Here is a 27,855-nt window from a genome sequence, read left to right on the forward strand (position 1 = left end):
TCTGCTCTCCTTTACCAGCAAGCGTCCCGTCCACGTTCATTTAAAGCCTTGTAAGTTGTAGCACTTTAGGACCGCTGCCAGATACTGTATTATACTATTCACTTCATTACAGGTGCAGTCGTGACGCAGGGGCGGCAGTGCTACTGGTGCGGGCCGCTGGCGGAGCAGGTGCACCGCAGCGCGCGGGCCCCCGCCTGCGACTCCCCCGCCCAGCTCACCACCTGCGACCCCGGCTTGGACTTCTGTGCCGTCGTTGCTACAGCACCACGTGCGTTTGACATTAATAATAATAATCTGTTTCGAACACTTTGTATGTCCATTAAGTGATAGTGAGTTTGTTTTTGCGCCATCATTTCATCTGAGCAAGTATTTGTAGTCAGGGTCCAATATCAAAAATTTTAAAAGTCCATTTGAATACTTACATATAATGTAATCGCCGTACGTCGTAAATCATTAAAAATCTCTATGTTCCTTAACTAAAAATCTGTAATATAAAAACTCAAATGTTTGTTACAGCCTATATCGAGTCGAGATATTGCGTGAAGAACTATCGAGACGAATGCTATCCGCTGTACTGTAACACGACTAGAGCTTGGAAGATGATCTGTCCGTGCAAAGAAAACCTCTGCAACGGCCCCAACACCGAACGGGAGAAAACAGCGTTTGACACACTCTTGAAACTCGTGGAAAGCAATCGAACGAAACGAATCGCAAAACGCACGGGATCCACGGGACAATTCATCAAATCTAACACGGAGAAGACTAAAATCATCACAAACATCACCGGCATACAGGAGAATATGTTGAATGGGACATTCGAAGAAAGAAATGATCTCACCGAAATAATCTTCTCCAGCGAATCAGCAATGGATGCGGTAGGAAGTCTTGACGATAACCTAGAATCTACTACTGTCAATGACTTAGAAGCTATAACAGATGAACCAGACACAACTGTTGATGATATAAAACTAACTGAAGTAGAATCTGTTCAAGACGAAATTTTACCTGTCGTAACAACGAGTGCACCTGTAGTAACTGACGTACCACAGATGAGCACAAGTATCCAGAAGCCAATGGTTGATAAAATGGATGATGCTCCAAATAGCATGGACGATGCTTCAAACAAAATTGACGATACTTTAAATAAAATTGAAGATACCTTAAATAAAATGGACGATACTTCAAACAAAATGGACGATACTGGAAATAAAATTGATGATTACTCGAATAAAATTGACGATTCTCAAAATAAAATGGACGATTTGTCAAGTAAAATACATAATACTCCAAAACCCAGTGAAGTATTGCCAACGGCAGAGGCTCTACAACAAAATGCTAGTCCGAGTCCAGTAGTCAGTGAAAAGGCAACAGAACCTACTACAACTGTTGAAACCACTACTTTATTAACGACACCCAAAATTGAAAAACCTATAAACCAAACAAAAAAGAATGGAGATATTAAAATAAATTCGAGTATATTTTTGGTCGTTGTAACATTTTTCGTCCAACTTACTGCACTATGAGTGAGACATTTAATTAATTTGAAATTGATCTCTATAAGATTATTATTTAATATTTATAAACCTGCACGTGATATTAGTTTAATGGTTTGAATAAAAGATAACTTACAAATAATACTTTTACTTATATATACCCTTGGGCCTTATAATGACAAGTACATAATATGTATTATAAATCAAAGAAGTCGTATTGTTTGGAAATACGAGCCTTGCTCTCTTTAGGTTCTAAGCTTTTTGACCCCTGTGCAAACGCTTCTGATAAATCAGAATCAAAAGGTTTTTGTGGTTTTCTGTGTTTAGATACAGGTCCATAGTAATCAAAAGTAGAAGGCGGTTCAATTTCCGCTCCTTCATTAAGTAATTTTCTTTTTTCTATCTTCTTCTCAGTAGTACCTTCCTCGTTATCTAATTCATTTTGTATGGGCACAAGTTCCTGTTGTTTAACAAAGTTTTTATAATTTATCTTCTTTGGCTTTTTACTGGTAAAAAAGAGACCTTTTAAATGTTCACCCATTTCATTGTCTACAAATTCATCGAACGTCATACTCGGTTCTTCTATTTTTCTAACGCTTGCCCAAGTTTTCTCCGCTGGCTTATCGCTTTCAGTATTGACTTTTCGGCCGTGCTCATCAAAAACATATTTGGATGCTTTTGAGTGGTGATCATCTTTAACAGGCGCAAACTCGTCAATCCTTTTCGATCTTTGTTGTTCAACATATTCTTCTTGAGTCATTTCACGGAATTTCTTAACTTTATCTTCTACGCCTTCTTTGCCAATGTCCCAATCACGTACGTATGCCTCGCGCAATTTTTGCCTCTCCTTTTCAATTTCTTCTTTTTTCTTTCTCTCTTCCTCTTTGGCTTTAGCATCTGCCTCGTACTTTTGTTGATTCAAGAACTCCAACAAATGTTTTGTGTACTCCTCTTTTTTCTCTGTAAAACAAAAGACAATTAAACGTTATTCAAACTCTGTAAAACATGAAATTACAGTCACTAATGAATTTAATGAGTACCTATTTGTTAGTTTTGGAAAACTATATTTTTGGCAAGTAACGTTACTTCGATTGACTCTTCTAATGCACCAAAGTAGGTTGCATAGAAGTATTTTGTTATTAATTTTATTTAAACTTGATGCACATCAGGGTACTAAGGTAGACTTAATGACTCTTCTGGCCATATATATTACTAGCTATTTGACCGAGCCGACCGATCGGTATTCGATAAAACACGAATAAAATGACATTTTCTAAAAATGATTCCTAGATAGGAGTTTAATCCTTACTAATATTATAAATGCGAAAGTATCTCTGTCTGTCTGTCTGTCTGTCTGTCTGTCTGTCTTGCTTTCACGCCAAAACTACTGAACCGATTGCAATGAAATTTTGTACACAGTTATTCTAGAGTCTGAGAAAGGACATAGGCTACATTTTGATGTGGGAAAATATCTTATTTCCATGAAAATATCGATGAAAATTTATTCGCATTGCGCAGGCCAGCGCTCATCCCGGGGGTCCTGGGTTCGAGTCCCGCAGGCGGAACAAGTTTTCAATGTTCCTGGGTCTTGGATGTGTATTAAAATAATATTTCAAAAATCTTAAATATATTTTATGTATAATATTATAAAAAATCCAGAAATATATCGATGCAATTTAGTTCTAATACGATTCAACAGATGGCGTTTTATTTTATTTTAGTTCTAATACGATTCAACAGATGGTGTTTTATTTTTTACTTAAATATATTTTATGTATCTATACTTCTATACTAATCCATACTAATATTATAAATGCGAAAGTATCTCTGTCTGTATGTCTGTCTGTCTGTCTCACTTTCACGCCAAAAACTAATATTATAAATGCGAAAGTATCTCTGTCTGTCTGTCTCGCTTTCACGCCAAAACTACTGAACCGATTGTAATGAAATTTTGTACACAGATAGTCTAAAGCCTGAGAAAGGACATAGGCTACATTTTGATGAGGGAAAATATCTCATTTCCATGAAAATAACGATAAAATGAATTCCTACTGCTGTTTCAAAATATGAAACCAGATGGCGTTCTAAAATAAAGGAGTACGTGTACCATGTTGGCCTATTATTCCATGCAGAAATATAATTTATCGATGCAATGAACATTTTAGTTCTGATATATGACAACAGATGGCGTTTTATGTTTTACTTCATTGTAATATAGAATTAATCATACTTAATGTTTTTTTTTTATAATTTTTAATACGTTAGAATATTATGTTTAATAATATTATCACTTGGTATAATCTATCTTATCTATTCCTACTGCATTTCCAGATAACGCGGAGTGTACCGTGTTAGCCTATATTTCATTCAGAAATATTCTTCAGTTCTAATATAGGAAAACAGATGGCGTTTTATATTTCACTTTATTGTAACAGAACTAATCATACTTTATTATAATATGTTTTTATTCATAACTAGCTGTTGCCCGCGACTTCGTTCGCGTGGACTTCAGTTTAATAGCGCGCGGTGTCAACAAAATTGGTGTCAAATTAAAAAAAAATTAAAACCCTGGTGAGTGGTAACCCCTTAATAATTATTCAAAATACCCAAAAATAGCTGTGCAGGGTGCACATAATATTTCATTATTTTAAATTAAACTTTATTTATGCCAAATGAGTAGTGAGTTATTAATAAACGTGTATAACAATCGAAAGAATCGAAAAAAATACATTCAGATGGTACCATCTCATATAGAAACACGCTTGAGTAGCGCTATCTAGCGCGATGTAGGGTCTCTTAGCGCCATCTCATTATGAATTTTTGAAATTTTCGATCGCGGAAAAACGAGACACAATAATAGCTTATCTATTGTTATCGCGGCCGGATGTGGCCGCTTGGGGCTTCATGAATTAAATAAATGTACGCATAAACAACCCCTTTTTTCAGTTAAAAAGTCTATGTCCTATGTCCTTTCTCAGGCTTTGGACTATCTGTGTACAAAATTTCATTACAATCGGTTCAGTAGTTTTGGCGTGAAAGCGAGACTGACAGACAGACAGAGATACTTTCTATATACTATCCCTTGGTATATTTTGACCCTGGTTATAACGAAATTTTGTCAAAGGTTTTATGAAGCTTTGAAATGGACACCAACTTTGTTTATTTAAATTTTAAAGTTGGTGTCCAATTTTCATTGTTTTAAATTTCATGTAAGTATATATAGGTATCATTGTTTTAATTTTAAAACAAACAATTTAGCGTGCCGCGGGATTACCTTCGCTTTTACGCGAAAGCTACCAAACCGAAAATGTTTGGTCTGCGAGTTACGACTTGCGACCTCCTCCGTGGACCGTGAGTAATTTGTATTCTGTGGTTGCGAGTTGCGACTCGCCGGCCGCCGCGCCGCGTGCTTTAGGTGGGGGAAACATGTCCAAGTGTGTCTACCCGAACGGGCAGACACGTGAGGGCAGACTATTGTGACACACGTATGCGAAATTGAATTTTTTCCGATAGAAATTCATTGGTATTTGCTTCAAATTGATTACAAAATTTTTCGTTTTTGGTTTTCTTTAGTTAGGTCATCGCATTGTATTTTATTCGTCATTATTATATTTTGTTGGTACATTTATACTATAATTTCTTCGTTTTGTTTCTTTAATTGTTACTAGCTGTTGCCCGCGACTTCGTCCGCGTGGACTTCAGTTTATAGCGCGTGATGTCAACAAAATTGGTGTCAAAAGCTTTTATAAAAAAACCCTGGTACCCCTTAAATCAATACAGCTGTGCAGTGTGCACACGATAAGTATTTCATTTTTTTATATTAAACTTTATATTTTATGCCAAATTTTAAAGCTTATTTAGCCCTCCAATTACACAACTTTACCCATAAACTATTTATCATTGATAGATTTAAGGTTACGTCACTGCACAGATAAAGTACTGACTTATTTAATACCGTAGAATAGATATAACAATCGAAAAAAATCGAAACTTAAATGTAAGATGATACCACGTCTTATAGAAAGACTTTTGAGCAAGCGTCAGCGCGATGTAGAAGACGCACGGCGCCATCTATTATGAATTGTTGGAACTAACTTAATTTGAACAAATTTACGCATTTTAACCCCCTTACAACCCTTTTTTCCAGTAAAAAAGTAGCCTATGTCCTTTCTCAGGCTTTAGACTATCTGTATACAAAATTTCATTACAATCGGTTCGCGTTTGGCGTGAAAGCGAGACTGACAGACAGACATACAGAGATACTTTTGGCGTTTGGCGTGAAAGCGAGACTGACAGGCAGACAGACAGACAGAGATACTTTCGCATTTATAATATTAGTATAGATTATGTGCACACTGCACAGCTGTTTTTGGGTATTTTGATTAAGGGCCGCGCTACACCGGAATGGCAGCGGCGAGGCGAGCACTTTCAGCGCTGCCATTCCGGTGTAGCGCGGCCCTAAGAGGGGTACCACTTACCAGGGTTTTAAAAAGTTTTTAAAGACACACATTTTGTTGACACCGCGCGCTATAAACTAAAGTCCACGCGGACGAAGTCGCGGGCAACAGCTAGTTAGATACATATTTATATTTAATATAATTTATAAGACATGCAAACAATTTTATTGGGTTCTTGTTACCCCAACAAGAACCCAGATCCAATCCACCCCTTTTCATAGTTGTATAAAGGATATTAACATGCCTAAAATAGAACACTTAATATTTTCTGTTATTTTACTATCATGCACTTATGTTCAAATTAAGAGTTCATTTATGTTATCCCCGACTTGTAAAGTGCATACTAATATTAATATCTATATTGCAAAAATGTTGTTGGTACATACAAAGGTCTTATCAACTACATATGGTTCCAACATGTATAATTATGATAATAACTCGAATCTATAAGCCGGCCCCCATTAGATCAATCGTATTGTCGTATATCGTATCAATCGTAACGCTTCAATTTTATTGAACATTTTATTTGATAATAATCAGATTGAAGGCGCGCGATGTTCAATATCAACCCTAGTCTGTCAATAATATTACGCAATATGTGATAATGCACAATAAAACAGCTCGTCTAGGAGCCCGCTAAGAAACGCAAGAACTTACTGTTTAACTGGAAACTAAATGTATAAAAAAACTAAAGATAAAAACCACGTCTTGATGCAAACCGATATATTCTCGTAATAATTCACAATTTTTCTGACAACATCAAAATATCTTACAAAGTCAAATATAGATTTTTAAACATAACCAGCCAGAGTTATACATAGCCCCCCCCAAAGACGACAGTCTTTAACTATAATATAAGAAAAGGATAGCACTCTAAGATAAATAGCAACTAAAGATAATATACTCGTAACAATAAACTTAACATAACATTTCCCACAGGTGAAAATGATGACATAAATATTAAAATATAGTAATTAAGTGGACTGTATCTCAATCAAAATATGGTCGCTTACTTCTTATCATAAGTTTAACAACATAATATACATTAACAAGACTTATAACAGTAGCATAACAATAAAAAAAATTAACTTTAAACATATTGAAATTACAAAAAAATAAAACAATTAGACTCACAATCAGACATAGTACAACCAATTACTAGTTATCATATCTATACTAATATTATAATTCTGCAGAGTTTGTTATAATATATAGGTTTATATATAGTGAGAACAAAATTTATTATAATATTTCGATGAAATAATTTATATTATTCAACAGTTGGTAATACACAAATTTTTGATACCGATCGCTTTAAACACACGTATCCTTACATTTCACTGTTCCCATCCGCGTAACCTTGTCCAACCTGGTATGTTTCTTAACGATGTCCCATTATCACTATACAAGTCACTGCAATGCCCTCTTCTAGCAACAAACCTCCTAAAATCCATCAAACAAACCTTTAGATGACAAGTCACTAGCCGCTTCAAGATGGACAGCCCTGGTAGACATACATACAAAAAGACAAATATATACCCCTTAGTTCCTCGACTTCTGTTGTCCGTCGTTGAATTAGTCCAACGTGGTAGCCGAAACTCCGCTAGCCTTTCTTGATCATAACGATAGATAAACCATTCTTCGAGAAGCTCTTTCGGTAAGTACTCATCCCAACCAATACCTGATATCCACAGTTTCTGAATAAACATTTTTGCTCTAATTATACTTGGTGCTATCCCTCCTAACGGATCATAATATAATCTAGCTATATCCGCGACAACATTTCTTTTAGTTATACATTGTCCATCCAGTGATCTCAATGGCAACTTAGTACGTATTCATATTCGTCCTGCTGGCGATTCCAGGTAAGTCTTAGCATTTTATTAATCTCAGATTGTTCCTCTAGCTTAACGTTTTCTACATTCCTTTCCTTTACATTCTTCTGCATATACTCTCTTAATTCTTCACTGTTACTATTCCATTTTTGTAGCACGAACCCGCCCTCTTTCATTATACTATTCATTTCCTTGTATATTTGCTTAGCTTCATTTATATTTTGACAACCTGACATCAAAATATTATCATTCAAAATATTATCATCCATGTAAAGGTCATTAATTGTTACTCTTTCGGCCGCTAGTAGATATTTACCACCTTCGTCTGTTGCTAATAGCATCAATGTCTTAATAAATTCTGTATTTAAATAAGAATCTTCCTCTAAACAACGTTCCAATAAAACAAATCTTTTAAGTGCTATATTCCGCGATTGGCTGTAAAGGCAATTCTGTATATTGTCAGTCTTAAAGGATTTTTCAACAATGTACCGACCGTTCTCATCGCGACTTGTAGTAGCTGTAAATCTATCTTCACATCGTTGCTCCCCTTCGGATAAAATTGCTTTAGTAAGATTGGGTTCATTTTGTAATTCCCAAAAAGATTGAATAAGCTCATCAACGCAAACATGCATGCTAGTTGAAAAATCTCCTATTGATTGCTTTTTATTGCTCCCAGTTACTATCCAACCGAATATAGTATTTTGTAGGACTAAAGATCCTGAAGGGCCCTTGCATAAACCTTCCTTTAAAATTAATCCATAAACATCCGCTCCTAACAGAAGATCAACTTTATTAGGTTTAAATTTAGTTTGTTATTATTTTTAGCAATATTCCGCGAAAACAACTTCCACCTTTAAGTAAATGAGTGAGTGTACGCATAGACATGCGTACAGCACCTCCCTCCTCCCACACTGCCTATGCGTACACTCGCATGCAAGAACTTGCAAACACCACCACCACACAAGCAATAATGTTGGCAAATCCGTGCAAGGCCCCTCACCACCATGCAGGTTGAAAACCTCGACGCGCGTTTCGCCCCAACACCGGAGCATCCTCAGGATGTGGACTCTACGAACAACGTCCGTTAAGTGAGTGAGTCACTTAACGGACGTTGTTCGTAGAGTCCACATCCTGAGGATGCTCCGGTGTTGGGGCGAAACGCGCGTCGAGGTTTTCAACCTGCATGGTGGTGAGGGGCCTTGCACGGATTTGCCAACATTATTGCTTGTGTGGTGGTGGTGTTTGCAAGTTCTTGCATGCGAGTGTACGCATAGGCAGTGTGGGAGGAGGGAGGTGCTGTACGCATGTCTATGCGTACACTCACTCATTTACTTAAAGGTGGAAGTTGTTTTCGCGGAATATTGCTAAAAATAATAACAAACTAAATTTAAACTATGGATTTCCGCAAAGTAACGCCTGATTCCATTAACTATTTATTAGGTTTGTAAAATTCCGGATCAGCCATATTGACATTATTCAGAACCGGCCATGGTTCAATTATTACTCTCCTAGGTGGCAATAAGCCTGTTAATTTGTCTAAGACAAACGCTTCGACTTTGACTGTACTATCAGCTGAATAAAGATTAAGCTCGGTTTTCGACTTCACTATAACAGATGGAACGCCTCCTACTCCTGATATGTTTTCTTTAACCACTGATCTCTTCAAGCTAAGTAATTGAACAGCTGCCTCTGACACAAATGATATATGTGATGCTGGATCAATCAGAGCCCGTAATTGTAAAATCCTTCCTGTCTTGGACTTCACATTAACGATCGCCGTAGCTAATAATGAATAGTAACTTACGTTATTTTGAGATAAAAAACTATTTGTTGAATGCTCCTCCCTATTATTTAACAGTTGCGATGCAATATTCGTGTTCGGACTATTACTATTACCTGATAGATTCATACGATCATCGTTATTAAAATGCAAGAGTGAATGGTGCTGCTTATTGCAAAATCGACATCGATTTGAACTGAGACATCTTTTTGCAATATGATTATTGGCTAAACAGTTAAAGCACAATTTATTGTCTTGGACAAAGTTACGCTTGTGGGCGATTGACAACCTTACGAATTCTTGACAGCTACTTATTTTGTGATCATTTTGTTTACAAAAGCAACAAGGAATCTTGTAGGAGTGTAAGGAGTGTACTACTTCACCAGGCCTAATTTTACTATTATTTATTTGAAATTTCGGTACATAATTTGGCATATTTGTTTCTAGATATTCAAGTGCGTGGAATCTATATAACAAAAAATCTTTGAATTGGTCTAAAGTAGCTAATCTATTAAATTTGGTAAACTCACTTACCCGTGCCTCCCACAGTTTCCTTGACTCCCTATCGAGTTTCATACTTACTACGTATATAACAATTATGTCCCACGTGCTTGTATCAATACCTAAATTTGTGAGACAGTGCAACATGTTAGTAATATTATCTAATAATTGTTTAACAGCCATAGCTGACTCTGTTGGAAGGTCCTGTTGATTAAAAAAATCTCTAAGTATACAATTGGCTAAGAAATGTTTATTGTTATACCTCCCTTCTAACAAAGTCCAGCACCGGTCGTAATTATCATTAGTAATAGGTAAATGAACTATAAGTTGCGCAGCTTCTCCGATGAGATGGGCCTTCAGGTACTGCAGCTTTTGAACTTTGTCTATTGCCATGTTGTTGTGGATCAGTGATATAAACAAATCCCGGAAGCTGAGCCATTCAGTATAGACACCTGAAAAAATTGGTATACTAATCTGTGGCAACTTTACAAACGAATTGGCCTGTTTAGAATTTCCAGCACAGTCTTCTTCCATGGTTTTATCGCTATATACTGTCGCAAATTCCTGTAATTGGTGTTGTAATTCCGATTTGAATTCCAAAAAAAATTCTTCCATCTCGGAGTAAGTATCGTCCGAAAAATATGCCAATATCTGTTCCTTGCCGCGTACTAATATAATTTGTAAATGATTATCATTAAATTTTTGCCATTTTGTCTCTAGAGCTTGCACTCTTGTTTCTACATACGCTTTTGTAATCCTTTCCTTGGAACATTTTTTGAAGTTTATTTTCAATTTTAAAAGTTGCCCTTTCAATTCTTCCTGAATGCTTAATAATGTATCCATAGGTACTGATAATATTTCTATCCGGTTCGAAGGACCAAATGTTTAACTGGAAACTAAATGTATAAAAAACCTAAAGATAAAAACCACGTCTTGATGCAAACCGATATATTCTCGTAATAATTCACAATTTTTCTGACAACATCAAAATATCTTACAAAGTCAAATATAGATTTTTAAACATAACCAGCCAGAGTTATACACTTACCTTCCGGGTCTTCAGGAGGCAAGCCAGCTCTAGCCCGTTGTCTCGCTCTGGCCGCCGCCACTCGCGCCGCGACCAACTCTTCCCGCTTCCGCCTCGCCTCCAAAGCTTGCTCCTGCGCCTGCACCGTCTCTTTCCTTTGTCGCAGCAACTCCTCCATTTGTCTCTTTCTTTCATCCTCGTCGGTGCTGAAGGAATAGTAGCCGACGCCGTGAACTCTGGCCTCTGAAAGGTAAGTTCATTTAATTAAAGATAAGTAAGCTATTACAAGTGTGAGAGGAGGGTTTTAAGGGCTCCCACAAATTACTGGGATTTCGCATCGCATCGCACATATTATCTGCGACAAAATCCATACTAATATTATAAATGCGAAAGTATCTCTGTCTGTCTGTCTGTCTGTCTCGCTTTCACGCCAAAACTACTGAACCGATTGCAATGAAATTTTGTACACAGTTATTCTAGAGTCTGAGAAAGGACATAGGTTACATTTTGATATGGGAAAATATCTTATTTCCATGAAAATATCGATGAAAATTAATTCGCATTGCGCGTGGCCAGCGCTCATCCCGGGGGTCCTGGGTTCGAGTCCCGCAGGCGGAACAAAAAGTTTTCAATGTTCCTGGGTCTTGGATGTGTATTAAAATAATATTTTAAAAATCTTAAATATATTTTATGTATAATATTATAAAAAATCCAGAAATATATCGATGAAATGAACATTTTAGTTCTAATACGATTCAACAGATGGCGTTTTATTTTTTACTTCATTGTAACATAGAACTAATAATACTTATTAGTTATTATGTTTTTGTTTATAGTTTTTAATACGTTAGAATATTATGTTTAATAATATTATCACTTGGTATAATAATAATCAATCTATCTTATCTTATAGAACTCCTACTGCATTTCTAATATATGTGACAAGTTGACAACAGAAGGCGCTCTAAAATAAAGGAGTTCGAGTGTACCGTGTTGGCCTATATTCCATCCAGAAAATATTATATCAATACAATCAACATTTTAATTCTAATATATGAAAACAGATGGCGTTTTATTTTTACTTCATTATTGTAACAGAACTAATCATATATCTACTTTATTATATATTGTTTTTATTCATAACTAGCTGTTGCCCGCGACTTCGTCCGCGTGGACTTTAGTTTATAGCGCGCGGTGTCAACAAAATTTGTGTCAAATTTAAAAACTTTTTAAAACCCTGGTAAGTGGTACCCCTCTCAGGGCCGCGCTACACCGGAATGGCAGCGCTGAGAGTGCTCGCCTCGCCGCTGCCTTTCCGGTGTAGCGCGGCCCTTAATTAATCAAAATACCCAAAAATAGCTGTGCAGTGTGCACATAATCTATACTAATATTATAAATGCGAAAGTATCTCTGTCTGTCTGTCTGTCAGTCTCGCTTTCACGCCAAACGCCAAAACTACCGAACCGATTGTAATGAAATTTTGTATACAGATAGTCTTAAGCCTGAGAAAGGACATAGGCTACTTTTTTACTGGAAAAAAGGGGTGTAAGGGGGTGAAAATTCGTAAATTTGTTCAAATTAAGTTAGTTCCAACAATTCATAATAGATGGCGCCGTGCGTCTTCTACATCGCGCTGACGCTTGCTCAAAAGTCTTTCTATAAGAGGTGGTATCATCTTACATTTAAGTTTCGATTTTTTTCGATTGTTATATCTATTCTACGGTATTAAATAACTCAGTACTTTATCGGTGCAGTGACGTAACCTTAAACCTATCAATGATAAATAGTTTATGGGTAAAGTTGTGTAATGGGGGGCTAAATAAGCTTTAAAATTTGGCATAAAATATAAAGTTTAATATAAAAAAATTAAATACTTATTGTGTGCGCACTGCACAGCTGTATTGATTTAAGGGGTACCAGGGTTTTCTTATAAAAGCTTTTTACACCAATTTTGTTAACATCGCGCGCTATAAACTGAAGTCCACGCGGACGAAGTCGCGGGCAACAGCTAGTAATATTATAAAGGCGAAAGTTTGTTTGGATGTATGGATGTATGGATGTGTGGATGTATGGATGTTTGTTACTCTTTCACGAAAAAAACTACTGAACGGATTTAAATGAAACTTTACAATAATATAGCTTATACATCAGAATAACACATAGGCTACAATTTTAACCGACTTTCAAAATGGGGGAGGTGTTATGTTCGTTTTCTTATGTTCAACGATTACTCCGCCGTTTGTAAACCAATTTTCAAAATTTTTCTTTTGGTATATAGGGTATCATGCCAATTTAGTATTATATTCACAAAATTGGTGATCTGATGAAGGATCCATAAGTAATCGAGGGAACTCCGCAAATTTTATAGGGAAACGTGTGGTGACTTCGGTATCGTGAGAAGTATTCTAAGCATATGCTACCAACAAGTAAGATTTTGCACCGAGGTATACCTGGTATACCGTGGTGCGGAAGATGCTGACAGAACTCCTGATTCTTTATAGATACAAGTTTGGGAGTTTCGGCGTTGTTTTAAGAACGGAAAGCATATTATGCTACTATGCAAATTACATTCATCGTCATCATCATCACTACCATATTACACTATGCGTCGTCGATTATGAGCCTATTATGTCTTATTGGTACTTTTCATAGTCTTTTAGATCGAGACTCGAGTTTGTCAAGCGATAATTTAAAAAAATCTAATTATAAACCTGAAAAGTATGTTTGCGCTGACCTCAGGAACTATAGGTCCGATTTAAAAACTTATTTCAGTGTTAGATAGCTTATTTATCGAGTAAGGCTATAGGCTATATTATATTGTTACGTGCTAGGGTTCGAGGATTTGGAGAGAAAGACCTGGTGACTCTCTTGAAGACTTTATTAACACTGCACTAAACACTAAGTCACAACACTTAGCACTAAGTCCAAGCACTAATCACTAGGTCCAATCACTAAGCACTATCACTGTCCTAGGTCGTAGCCAAGTAGTTTCACTGGTTCACTCACTATTGATCACTTGTTGTCACTCCGAAATCGCCTTGATGATAGCTCGAAATGAACTGAACTGCCGCGCCGTCTACCTGCGGCTTTTTATATGGCGAGACGAATTCCAGAAAGTTCCCGATACACGTAAACAAGTAAACAAGTGTCGGAACTTTCTAGGAGGCTCGAGCATGTACCACAATAAACATAAACAACTAAACACGTAAACACGTAAACAAGACACTTCTGGAAAGTTTGAGCACAGTCTATTCGAGTATGTACTAGCGCACCTAACGCCATCTAGTATCGAGTAGGGGATTTATGTGTAGTGTGTCCCCTGATCAGTTTCGCTGGTTTGCCGCTAGATGGCACCACATGTCCGTATACCATGTAACGAAACAATATGTATCTTAGCGTGATAATTCACGCTAAGACTAATATGACCAAAGAAACTCAGGAAAATGTGGGGAAAACGGGGGAAATATTAGAAAGGGTTTATCTCTCGAAATACTGGAGCAATTTTTATGGCAATATTTGGCACAGATATAGAGTAGACCACGTGAAGAGAGTAGGGACAAGAGATATTTTTATAGAAGCCGCGCGGGACATCTAGTTCATAATAAAAATGACATTGCGATACGATGTGATGCGTAATCGCAGTTTTGTGCTGGAGCCCTAAGTCCTTATCACGTAAACCACTAAAGTGATATTGATAACATTTAAGACGTTAAAATAAGATCCAGAAAAGGATTTAATTTATATGGCAAGATGTACGGTTTCAGCGCACCAACTTGTTTTCTGCGAGAATTAGGTTTGTCTATAACATATTTAGAAATAAGAATTCAGATAAAATAAATGTTGTACGGCTACTATTGTAAAATTCCAATTTACCGTCAAACAGCAGATCTTGGTAATGTATATCTCTGTCTTTCGCCAGGAGTTCTCTTTCTTTTTGTTCCCATTTCTCCCGTAGTGACTGAAGATAGTCCGTGGTTGTTTGTACTAGCAGTGTCCTCTCAACCTTCCGTTGTTCTTGGGTCTGCAAATTATCATTCCGAAATAAATATGTAGGTAAAATATTTGCAGACATTATATTATACTAAATTCATGAGATTTTTGGCGGGGTTACAAACGGGGCATTCACACACCTAGTGCCTATTACATCTTATATGTAACAAGCAATTCTTGTATATATATATATATATATATATCGCCCCTGAAACCCTTATTAAACCCTTACCCTATATATATATATATATATATATTTAAATCGCCGACGACTTGTTGCGTCTTTTCAAAGTCGAACCCTATGGCGTCTCCCATTTCCAATGACTTTTTTATTGTTATTCGTGCGAATATAGTTACATTGCTGTCATGTGAATTCTATTGTCGACGAGAAATTTTGTTTACGTACGAAAATTAGATATTCAATTTGAAATAATTCTCGCTGGTTTTTTGCTTCCGTTCTCGATGGAAATCATGTGACACATTGTATATTTTTGTATTCGTTCCATGCATTTAATCGTTTTTCCTACATCCATTTAAATGCATGGATATATTGATACCGTATATTGTACTATATTAATTCCATGCATTCTACTAATTAAATGACTCCTTACTATATTTGAGATTATATCGGTACCGTATATTATTTTTGTATGTACGCCATAAACTGTTGAGTTTGTTGCTTCCTCCTAACCTTATATGTTATATCGATATATACATAGGTACCTATATAATAGATCCCAATAAATTCATTGCGTGATGTGGTCTCTGTCTACCCCAATGAGGGACAGGAGTGACGATATGTATGTATGAATAGAGAATCATCCCTCTTTATGAAGTCGATTAAAATGAAATACTTATTTCTATAACTTGGAGTACATAACAGACATTAAAAACAAGTTATCCCTATATTACATAGATTAATTAAATTTAAAATTATAATTAGGTAAGTCCGCTAGGCTAACTAAAAAATATTAAGGATAATTATGATAGATATGATGTGGGAGCATTTTATTTATGTGAGCGTGTTTCTTCTGAACTTAAGTATGAACACAAAATAAAACAATTGTTTCGGTAGTAGGTATTTTTAAGTTTTATTGTTTAAAATCAAGTAGGTACAATAATAAACCCATAGTCATAATAATCAAAGTGTCGGACAAATCAAATACACCGAAATAGGAACATAAAAGTAATTTAAGAAATTAACAATTTTAAAAACGACCAGTTGAGAGGCTAATTTACTGTGACATTGACTATAGTTAACTTGTGTATGTAAGCAATACTAGTTTTCAATCGTGGCTCTGCCCACGTGACAAGTTGATAAAATTTAACAAATTGAAATTCGTTATTAGCCGTTTAGGCGTTAAAAAAATAAAACAAAAATGCTTAGAAAAATATTAACCTGAAGAATCACATATCAGACATACCTATCAGTACAAAGTCTCAAAAAAAGGCCCTTTAGGCGTCGAAAAGAAAAATAAAAACGTTTAAAAAATTATTAACGTACCTATCAAAAATAAGATAAAACAGTCCAAAATCTCAAAAAATTACACAACTACACAAAAATTACACAACAATATATATACTTTGTTTGTAAATTTAAATTATAGTTATTATCTATAATCGTACCTATTATTTCTGTTTATTTGTTTTGTACAAAAAGAGGACGGTATTTGATTATAATACAAGTTCACAATAATAATAAATTTTTTCGTAAGTAGTTGGTTAACGCGCGCGCGTAAGCAAACACGACGCGACGTTGCGTTCTGTGCTGTGATAGTCATAGTCAATCATGGTTGTCGTGATTGATGTAGATCGTTTCGATCGTTTTTTGTATTGTTTATTGTATCTTCTTCTTCCTAGTCGTATCCTCATGGCTGAGGGACGTGATCATCAAAATTTGCTTTTTGGGATAGGGCTCTCCACTTGTCTCTATTTTTGGCCTGATGAAATGCCTCCTGGAACGTGCAGTCAGCAGCCTTGACAATCGCGTCTGTCCATCGTGTAGCCACTCTGCCTCTGCCCCTTTTCCCCTCTAATTGCCCAGCTAGTATGAGACTCTCAAGATTATTAGGCTCCCAGCGGGCTATGTGGCCAAAAAAGGCAAGTGATCGTTGTAGACAAAGCGTGGACAGGCGGGTGGTAATTTTGAGTTGCTGAAGTATAGACGTGTTGGTCCGGTGTGCGGTCCAAGGGATGCCGAGCATTTTACGCCAGCACCACATTTCAAAAGCGTCAATCTTAGCTCGAGTACGTGCTTTTAGTGTCCATGTCTCGGAGGCATATAAAAATATTGAAAAGATTAGGGAACGCATTAGTGTTATTTTTGTGCTACGATAGATGTTCTTATTCTTCCATATCTTTTCTAAGCGCCCAACCGCAGATTTAGCCATCTGAGCCCGTCGGACAACCTCCCTCTCGCAGTTACCATTGTTGCTAATCAACGATCCCAGGTAGACAAACTCCTCTACGGGTTGGAGATCTTGTAGTAAGGATGTCTTTTGTATTTGGTTCAGCTTATCGACGTACATCAGTTTGGTTTTATTGCGATTGATTTGGAGGCCAAAGTCTCGACTAATCTTTGAGCCGCGCTAGAAGTTCAGCAAGTTTCACTTTGCAAGTACTTATAAGCGTGGTGTCGTCAGCGAACCTTAGGTTGTTGAGAAGGTATCCGTTAATTTTAATACCATCCTCCCAATCTTCCAACACTCGACGCATTATATATTCGCCTACGAGGTTGAACAGCTGTGGAGAGAGGATTTAACCCTGTCTGACACCACGCTCTGTAGCAAACGGCTCTGACAGATCATTGTCTAATCGCACCCTTGATCGACCTTCCAGATAGAGGTTTTGTACCAAAAATATGAGATGATCGGGGACGCTCAACTCTCTCATCACCTCCAGCATTTTGGACCAGACGATGCAGTCAAAGGCCTTAGCGTAATTCACAAAACAGAGTACTATTGGGACATTGAATTCTCTGCTCTTTTCTATCAGCTGACGGATGTTTAGGATTTGTTCTCGGGTACCCCTGCCCTTTACGAATCCCGCCTGCTCTTTGGATATCTGTCTAGTTATATAGTGTGCCAATCTGTTGTTTATAACATGGAGAAGAATCTTACTGGCGTGTGAAATTAGTGAGATGGTCCGATAATTTCCACACTTTTTAGTCGACCCTTTCTTATGTAGTGGTATCACGAGAGATTCTGTCCAATCGTCTGGCCACTGTCCTGTTCTCCATACTTTAAGACATATTGAATGCATTACTCTGATTCCACACTTACCCAAGCTCTTAAGCACTTGTGCCTGTATACCATCTCCACCGCAAGCTTTTGTTTTGAGCTTATTTATAGCTGCTTCTACTTCATGGAGAACGATGTCGGGTTCTTTATCTGTAAAATCTAATCTAGTGTCAGGTTCATCAGCGTCATATTTGTACAGGTCTTGGCAGTAGTTCCTCCATCTTGTCATCACTTGGTTCTTGTCTAAAATCAAGTTACCCTTTTCATCTTCTATGTTCCAAGATTTTGATTTTCGTTCCCGTGTGAGAATTTTTACCTTTTGGAACATGTCTCTTGGATGTAGGGTATCAGAGTGTGTTTGTATATCTCTACATATAGAATTGATATATGCATTCTTGTCATGTCTACAGAGACGCTGTACTAGTGAGTCAAGTTCAGAGTATCGCTGTTGTTCTTCCTTTGAACGAATTCCTCCAGTCTTTAGAGCCTTTCTTTGTGCGATTGCCTCCCAAGTGGTCATCCACTCAGATCTAGGGTGTTTTACTTTCCGTCCATTTGTGATTGTTCTAGTTGTCTCTTCTAATGCGGCCTTAAGCTGATTCCATGATGTATTGGCTGAGTCAAATGGGCAATACGTTTCACTGTCCAGTCGAGTTTGTAGTGTGTCCTCAAAAGCTTTCGCTTCTTGTGTTAGAAGAATATTTTTGGATGGTGGAGGCTTTGAAACTACTTTGAGGCGGACTCTGTATTGAGCTATTAACAGCTGATGGTCGCTGCCACAATCTGCACCCGGAAAAGTCTTTGAGAAAGTTATGCACGACTTCCATCTGCTGCTGATTAATATTAAGTCAATCTGATTTTTATGACCTGTTGGCGATCGCCATGTCCATAAGCGTCTTGGATGTTGTTTATATGTCGTGTTAGTTACGAATAGTCCTTTTTCAATGCAAAACTCTAACAACATCTCACCTCGACTGTTGCGGGCTCCTAAGCCGTATTCCCCAATAACATTCCTTAGGTGTTGATCATTATCAGTGTGCCCTATCTTAGCATTAAAGTCTCCCAGGATGATAGTACATTCCTTCTTTGGTAACGCTTTGCAGGTTAATTCTAGCTCGTGGTAAAATTCCTCCATCTCTTCTTCGGTGGCTGCAGTGGTCGGCGCATAGACCTGTACAAAGTTAATTGGGTGTGGATGGGCTGAAATTTTTAATGATATAATTCTATTGTTGATGGTATTATACCCCAATACCTTGTCTCGTAGCCAGCTAGCAACTATGAAGCCCACACCACTAAAACTATTGTCTTGCCTGTCAGAGTAGATTACCAAATTTCCTTCAGGTGTGATGTGGTATCCGTTATCTTTGACATGGGTCTCACTCAATCCTAGTATAGCCAGATTACAGCGCTCCATCTCCGCTTCAACAACTTCGATTTTTCCTGGCCTTAAAAGTCCACGGACATTCGAGGTTCCTATTGTTATTGCCCTTCCCTTGGGTGTTAGTTTGCTAGAGTAAGATGTTATGTTTCCAACTGCAGCCGGTAGCCAATTTCACACCAGTCGGCCCGGAACCAAGCTGGCGCCGAGCGTTAGTCGGGTCGCATGACATCATATTATCTCTGGTGGCGTTCTTAATCATGGTGGTTTTCTTGGGATTATAGTCGCGGTAGTTTCCCGTTGCTTTCCGCGCTAGACTTTTTGAGGGTATTTAGTCCTCAAGGCCACTACTGCCTAGGAGTCAGGTTATCATATCCGCCGCCTGAGACTCGGCGTTGTTACTCGTTTAGCACCACCCGGGGGACACGTGTAGGTTAGTAAAAGGTAATTCCTACGGACGCGAGTAACCACCGCCCCCGTTTATTGTATCAAGTTTGATTAATTTTAAACATTGATTTGATTTGTAATCTAATTTTAATTGCCTGAAATGTAAAATCAGCGATATGCGATCAGTAGTTGGGAAACGGTCCGGTGGCTTTAACACAGGTTATACTGTAACCTAGCTAAGCTGCCGGTTGCGATCTTAACATTCTAATATAAAAAACCATTGAAAATAAAATAATTTGCATGTTGTAATTGTCTAGATTAAGGTGTTATCGAGCTGAATAAAAGTACATTATTATTATTATAAGTATGCCATCACAGTTACTATAAATCTTGTCAAGGGTGTCGATTTATGAATGAAGAAAGTCACCAAGTCAAGATTTAAAAAAAATCTCAGAACACTGTACAGTGTACAGCCTAGCCCATGACCCGGTAACCACTTGACGTTGAGTTTCGATGCACTTGTTTGGGCTATTTTCTCATTACCGTGGCTTTCTAATAGCGAAAGAATTATTTAAGTTGGTTCAGTAGTCTCGTAACTCGTAAGTTAAATAGTAATAAGCAAACGATTACATATTTCGTCTCTACAATATTAGTAAGTATAGATATTTAAAAATACATTAGTCCCAACCCAATTCGCAGTCTAAACTCAGTCACTGATGGGCTTTTGTTTAAAATATACAATAGGTAAGTACTTATCAAAGAAAATCATATACGTAGGTATGTAGGTAGGGACATAGTAGTTAATACAATCGATCCAAAATACTTTTAGACAGGTAAGTATATAAACAGTTCAACAACAAACAGGACACTGGACGTCAGGATAATGATCGTAAATTGCATATTTATTTGTAAATAAATATGCTGCACCAGAAAAATGAAGATTTATAAAGCGATTTTATGTTCTTTCGTTTCATAGGTAGAACAAACTTATTTGTAATAATATTGATATTATTCTTGGTCGTTGCACCACATTTAAAACATTTTTTTTGTATTACAAAATGGGTCGACGGCCAAGGCCATTTTATTTTGTCTTTAAAATAGTTTTTAAAATCACTTCTTTTAAAAAAAAACGATCTACATCAATCACGACAACCATTGACACGATAATCTAACACTGAAAGAATTTTTCAAATCGGACCAGTAGTTCCTGAGATAAGCGCGTTCAAATAAGCCCTTTCAAATAATTTCCCTCCGTTTTTTCCACATTTTCCTCTATTTCTTCGCTTCTATTATTCTTAGCGTGATAAAATATTGCTTATAGCCTTCCTCGATAAATGGGCTATCTAACACTGAAAGAATTTTTCAAATCGGACTAGTAGTTCCTGAGATTAACGCGTTCAAACAAACAAACAACCTCTCCTGCTTTATAATATTGAAATGTAGATAACATTTTTACTACTTTTCTTACTATTCTACTACTATTTTTCGAAAATGTGTCAAATAACTACCTAATTGTAATATCGACATTGCATCGATTCGATATATTTGTTCCTGTTTTCCTGAAATACAGTTACAGATTTGATCATTATTCTGAATGATCGTCATTATGTTTTTAGGGCTATTCAGGAAAAAGACGTTCAGGAAAATGAGGAATTCTCTAAATTCGTTTATAATTAAGTATTGATATAAAGAAAATTATTAAGAACTTAGAAATGTTGCGGGCCTTTATAACTTGGTATAAAAAAAGTAGTGAAAAACAGACAAATGTTGGCACACATCGAGAAATGTAGATGACGTCTTATTTGAAAATTTTTGTAGAACGTATTTCAAAGAGAGAGAGAGAGCATAAAACGAAGACCTCTATCCACACCAAAGCACTGCGATCAAATAAAGTGAGCCAGCAGATTTTATCGCAAAATAGGTTTCAACCCGTCACGTTGAGTATATCGGCAAGGCATTCAAAACAAACAATGCGCAGGACAATGACGCGAATTTTATGAACATTTTAAAAATATAATTTTTAGTTATTTAATGTAAGTTGATGTGTTATTTGTTGGTATCGGATTCTTCTCTTCTTTATCTTCAAATTAACATTAAATTTTTAATCCTTTCTAGCTCATTTTTTTTATAAATAATAAATTGTAAGCGGCAGTATCGAAACGACACGCAAAAATTTCATAATTTGGTACTTTTTTTTATAATAACTTTTGAAATATTAACTCTACTTTCAAATAGTTTTAGCAGCATTTTTGTAAGTTAATTAGACATTGAAATGTGTAATGTTACATCAAATTTACGAAGGCGTTGTGAACCCAACTTTGAAGACATGAATTTAGTCTCTCTCAAATATTCGCCCCACTACACAATATTTATACCACAAGCGTCATTACGTCCGCGCTGGCCGGCAAAAAATATAAACAAAAACATGTCCTTGCATGTCGCGTGCGAACTCAGCCCCCTCGCCTCTGTCACCCCCGCGTCTCGTCTGGGACGATGTCGTTTTGTGGGACGTAATTAAATCACACATTAGAATTGATAAAAACTTTATTATATACAGGAATCCACATTATCGGCGTGTTATACGTAAACAAAGTATCGAATATACGCCACCGATATACGGCGCACAGCAGCGACCTCCAAAATTCGCGCGCCAAATAGCGGAACTAAGAAATACGCCGAAAAGCACTCCGGTGACAAAACAACGTCCATGCCAATATTTCACCCAGCCATTGTACTAACCTTAACACTACTTCTGGCTGAATTTGAGAGATGGTCAATCTTGCGTCCGTATACAGGATGCAACAAGTCAGTCGGACGCAATATCATCGGTAAAAACTGCACGCACGCAATATCGCAATATCAACTCCGGGGTGGAAATATATATATATATATATATATATATATATATATATATATATATATATATATATATATATATATATATATATATATATATATATATATATATAGGGTAAGGGTTTAATAAGGGTTTCGGGGGCGATAAATCGATCAAGCTAGGATTTTCGTCGAGCAAAGCTCGGTCAAATAGCTAATAGTATGCGTGGGAGAGCCATGCTTTGGCACGAATGGGCCGGCTCGACCGGAGAAATACCACCTCCCCTATTACCCTATTCCCTCTTACAAGGCCGGCAACGCACTTGCAGCTCTTCTGATGCTGCCAGTGTCCATGAGCGATGCTACTTGCTTTCCATTAGGTGACCCGATTGCTCGTTTGCCCCCTTATTTCATTTAAAAAAAAAGAATTATTGAAACAGAGTATACTATCAAACAGTATTTTTGCCTTTTATGTGTTAAGTAGAGTAATAAGCTAATACTTACATTTTTATTTTCCTCAAGGTTCCTCTTAGATAACACCTCTTGAAGTTTTTCATCCCTCTCTTTGTAGTAATCTAGGTCTGATTTTAGGCATTTTCGAGTTCTGCCAAGGAAGTCTGTAAATTCCACCCTGTAATAAAAAGTAACAGTTATAAAGAGTATCTATAGAGTGATATTATAATATATTATACTGGCTGTTGCCCGCGACTTCGTTCGCGTGGACTTCAGTTTATAGCGCGCGGTGTCAATAAAATTGGTGTCAAAAGCTTTTTAAAACCCTGGTACCCCTTAAATCAAATTACCCAAAACAGCCATGCAGTGTGCACATAATATTTTTTATTTAAATTAAACTTTTTTAAAAGTACCAAATTTTAAAGCTTATTTAGCTTTACACAACTTAGCTGCATTACACAACTTTAGCTTTACCCATAAACTATTTAGTAGGTAGGTTTAGTAGTAGTTAGGTCCATACAAAGTTACCCAATGCCCTTTAGCATAAAATATGCTAAATTGGCAACACTGAATCGAAAACCAAATTCATCATGGTACCGCCTCTTATAGAAATACATATGAGCAAGCGATAGCGCGATCTAATGACTCTTGGCGCCATCTGTTATGAGTTTTTGGAACTAACTTAATTTGAACAAATTTACGCATTTTCACCCCCTTACAACCCCTTTTTCCAGTTAAAAAGTAGCCTATGTCCTTTCTCAGGCTTAAGACTATCTGTATACAAAATTTCATAACAATCGGTTCAGTAGTTTTGGCGTGAAAGCGAGACAGACAGACAGACAGACAGACAGAGATACTTTCGCATTTATAATACTAGCTGTTGCCCGCGACTTCGTCCGCGTGGACTTCAGTTTATAGCGCGCGATGTCAACAAAATTGGTGTCAAAAGCTTTTATAAAAAAACCCTGGTACCCCTTAAATCAATACAGCTGTGCAGTGTGCACACAATAAGTATTTAATTTTTTATATTAAACTTTATCAATCGGTTCGGAAGTTTTGGCGTTTGGCGTGAAAGCGAGACTGACAGACAGACAGACAGACAGACAGACAGACAGAGATACTTTCGCATTTATAATATTAGTATAGATTATGTGCACACTGCATAGCTGTTTTTGGGTATTTTGATTAATTAAGGGCCGCGCTACACCGGAATGGAGCTGCCATGCGAGGCGAGCACTTTCAGCGCTGCCATTCCGGTGTAGCGCGGCCCTAGGAGGGGTACCACTTACCGAGGTTTTAAAAAGTTTTTAAATTTGACACAAATTTTGTTGACACCGCGCGCTATAAACTAAAGTCCACGCAGACGATGTCGCGGGCAACAGCTAGTTATGAATAAAAACAATATTATATAGTAAAGTAGGTATGATTAGTTCTGTTACAATAATAAAGTAAAAAATAAAACGCCATCTGTTGAATCGTATTAGAACTAAAATGTTCATTGCATCGATATATTTCTGGATTTTTTATAATATTATACATAAAATATGTTTAAGATTTTTGAAATTTGATTTAATACACATCCAAGACCCAGGAACATTGAAAACTTTTTGTTCCGCCTGCGGGACTCGAACCCAGGACCCCCGGGATGAGCGCTGGCCACGCGCAATGCGAATTCATTTTCATCGATATTTTCATGGAAATAAGATATTTTCCCACATCAAAATGTAGCCTATGTCCTTTCTCAGACTCTAGAATAACTGTATACAAAATTTCATTGCAATCGGTTTAGTAGTTTTGGCGTGAAAGCAAGACAGACAGACAGAGATACTTTCGCATTTATAATATTAGTATGGATTAGTACTTTACATTTATTAGTACTTGTTACGTCACTTCTTATTCATTTCATCGTGGATTCTTGGAAATCTATTGTTCTCGCGGCCACATGTGGCCGCTTGGAAGTTGAAGCAATAATAATTATTCTTTACAAATAAAGCTCTACGATACAGAATGCTATTATATACAGGCGGGTCCACACCAAGCGAGCCGCCACGGGCGAGGCCCGCCGCGCGCAGCATGCGCCGTACCGCTCGCTTGGTGTGTATGTTGCTCGCCCGTTTATTTTGGTTTATCCCGCATAATGGAGCGTTTTTGGTTGAGTCCCTTTGAAATCGTCCTAAATGGGTTTTGCTATTTTTAGGATTCCGTACCCAAAGGGTAAAAACGGGACCCTATTACTAAGACTTCGTTGTCTGTCCGTCTGTCTGTCTATCTGTCTGTCTATCTGTCTGTCTCCAGGCTGTAACTCAGGAACAGCTATAGCTAGATTTCTGAAATATTCACAGATTATGTATATCTGTTGCTGCTATAAAAACAAATACTAAAAATAAAATAAATTTAATATTTAAGGGGGGTTCTCATACAAGAAACATGATTTTTTTAGCCTTTTTAGCTGGTAATCAATAATAGTAACAGCTAGGCACTTGAAATTTTCACAAAAAACTTAATTATATTGTTACTTTAATAATTATTAATAAAATTAAGTAAAAGTAAATATTTAAGGGGGGCTCTCATACAAAAAACACTATTTTTCTTTCTGGCTATACCGGTACAGCACCCTTTGTGGGCAAGTCCGACTCGCACTTGTTAAGGCTAATAAGTAAGTATTTCTGTTAACCCTGATCATAAACTACCACCATACCATTCTTGAATAAAATCTATTCAGTAGCTTTGGATGCACTAACATGACACTCCAAAACTTTTGCATTTACTCACCAATCACTATCATCCAAAATTGTGTGATCTTCCTCAGCTTTTGTCTCCGGTTCAGGTGGATCAGGGGGAGGTTCATTTTGCTTCTTCTGTTTGAAGTTGACAAGGAAACGGCCAGAAAGTTGTGAGTCCCCCGCTCCGTCTGCCAGGTGCTCATACAGCTGTGCCTTCTTCTCTAAAGCCAACCTGAAATATCAATCCACCACATATCAATCACTAGATGAAGCCCGCAGCTCCGTTGCGCCATAATTCATTTATCGCACAGGAACCATATATTATTCCGGGATAAAAAGTATCTTATGTCCTTTCTGAGGACTCAAAGTACACCCATACCAAATTTCAACAAATTGTTTGTGGTTTGGGAGTGAAGAGGTTACAGACAGACAGATACACTTTCGCATTTATAATATTAGTATGGATAAATAAAAATAAAATACAATTGAAATATCTCGCTAATTATAATTCAAGCACCCATAGATATTGTAGATATTATTATTGTTATAGAATCTTAGAAATGTGAAATAAATACTTCACTGTTATTTGCAATATTTGCTTTTTAAAATGAAAGACATATTAATATCAAAAACGACGTTATCTAAAAAACCATCATAAACTTAATAGAATAACAATACTAACTTTGATTTCCTGCAAGCTTCGATTTCATCAGTATCTACAGCTTTCAAATTGTCAAGCAAAGATCTTTTGTTTTTCTCAGTTTCTTTAATTTCTTCACTTTTCTTACTTGATCTGCGCTTGGGCTTAAAATGTTCTATTTTATGCTGAGAGTAGTTTTTCTTTTCTTGTACCTCCTCTTGTTTTTTGAGAAGTTCTGCTTTTAAGCTCAACAGCTGTTAATTTAAAAAGCATTAAGATTATTATTTTTTGAGGTGCGTCATTGAGTCAAATAAAAACAGAAAGAATAAAGTAATACATACAATTGATTTGTTAAATAATATTTTCTTTGGGTTTTCATCACCCATTTTTTCCTTGATGAATTTACTGTACTATTTAATTACTAAATACTTCTTCTTCTTCTTTTTTATTAATTATCTATGATTGAGACATCAGACAGCTGTCAATGTTAGTGTCAGTCATAGATTAAGGTGTCAGTCGTCAGATGACAGATCAGGATCAGACACATGCTTTTTTTTTCTTATTATGGCACTTCGGCTATATAACCATGGCCAGTGTCAAGTATTGTAAATGGCGCGAAAACAGTACCATAAACTACCAGTCATTGGACAGCTAAGGATTTTTTTCAGAAATAGCTGTAAAACATTAAATACTTCACATGAAATAGAAATAGATATTAATATTTGTGTTCTTATATTATCTAGCTTAAGATACGCAAACATAAAATGCGATGGTTTTTCAGTTTACATTGATTTTTTGGTAAAAACTGAATTGTAAGTAAATCACAGTCATGGGACGGAATTACAGTAGTTAGGACACCCAAAACCAGTAGTTGGACAAGCAAAGTTTGATTGAAATGTGGTTAAAATTGGTATTGTAGTACGAAACATTATAAAGAATTGTTGTTTTTACATATATTTTTATTATTTATTGCAAAATAAGGTATTTTAATTAAATATTTAACAAAAACTGACTTCAAAAATTAAAATTCTTACCAATATTACATAGTACTATTGTAACATAATATCCATACTAATATTATAACTTTATAAGTTTGAAAGTCTGGTCGTTTGTCTGT

The 27,855-nt window shown here is 36.6% G+C and overlaps 2 protein-coding genes across 2 annotated transcripts in view; one reads left to right on the forward strand and one right to left on the reverse strand.

The window, feature by feature from the left end:
- Window positions 1-1,622, forward strand: part of LOC121735883 — a 28,555-nt gene extending 26,933 nt beyond the window's left edge. Inside the window, exons 4-5 of the mRNA XM_042126862.1 lie at window positions 113-268; window positions 517-1,622. Of these exons, the coding sequence (XP_041982796.1) occupies window positions 113-268; window positions 517-1,523 (1,163 nt within the window). The 3' untranslated portion in view covers window positions 1,524-1,622. The remainder of the gene's footprint in view (window positions 1-112; window positions 269-516) is intronic.
- A 54-nt stretch (window positions 1,623-1,676) lies between these two features.
- Window positions 1,677-27,146, reverse strand: LOC121735882 (coiled-coil domain-containing protein 174). Its single transcript, XM_042126861.1, has 7 exons — window positions 27,080-27,146; window positions 26,781-26,992; window positions 26,148-26,330; window positions 23,427-23,553; window positions 14,967-15,114; window positions 11,115-11,336; window positions 1,677-2,453 (listed from the first exon to the last, which is right to left on the reverse strand). The coding sequence occupies exons 1-7, from the start codon at window positions 27,122-27,124 to the stop codon at window positions 1,690-1,692; spliced, it is 1,701 nt and encodes a 566-aa protein (XP_041982795.1). The 5' UTR covers window positions 27,125-27,146; the 3' UTR covers window positions 1,677-1,689.
- Window positions 27,147-27,855: the final 709 nt, after the last annotated feature.

This window comes from Aricia agestis, chromosome 18 (genome assembly GCF_905147365.1).
Source record: "Aricia agestis chromosome 18, ilAriAges1.1, whole genome shotgun sequence".
Taxonomy (NCBI): Eukaryota; Metazoa; Arthropoda; class Insecta; order Lepidoptera; family Lycaenidae; genus Aricia; species Aricia agestis.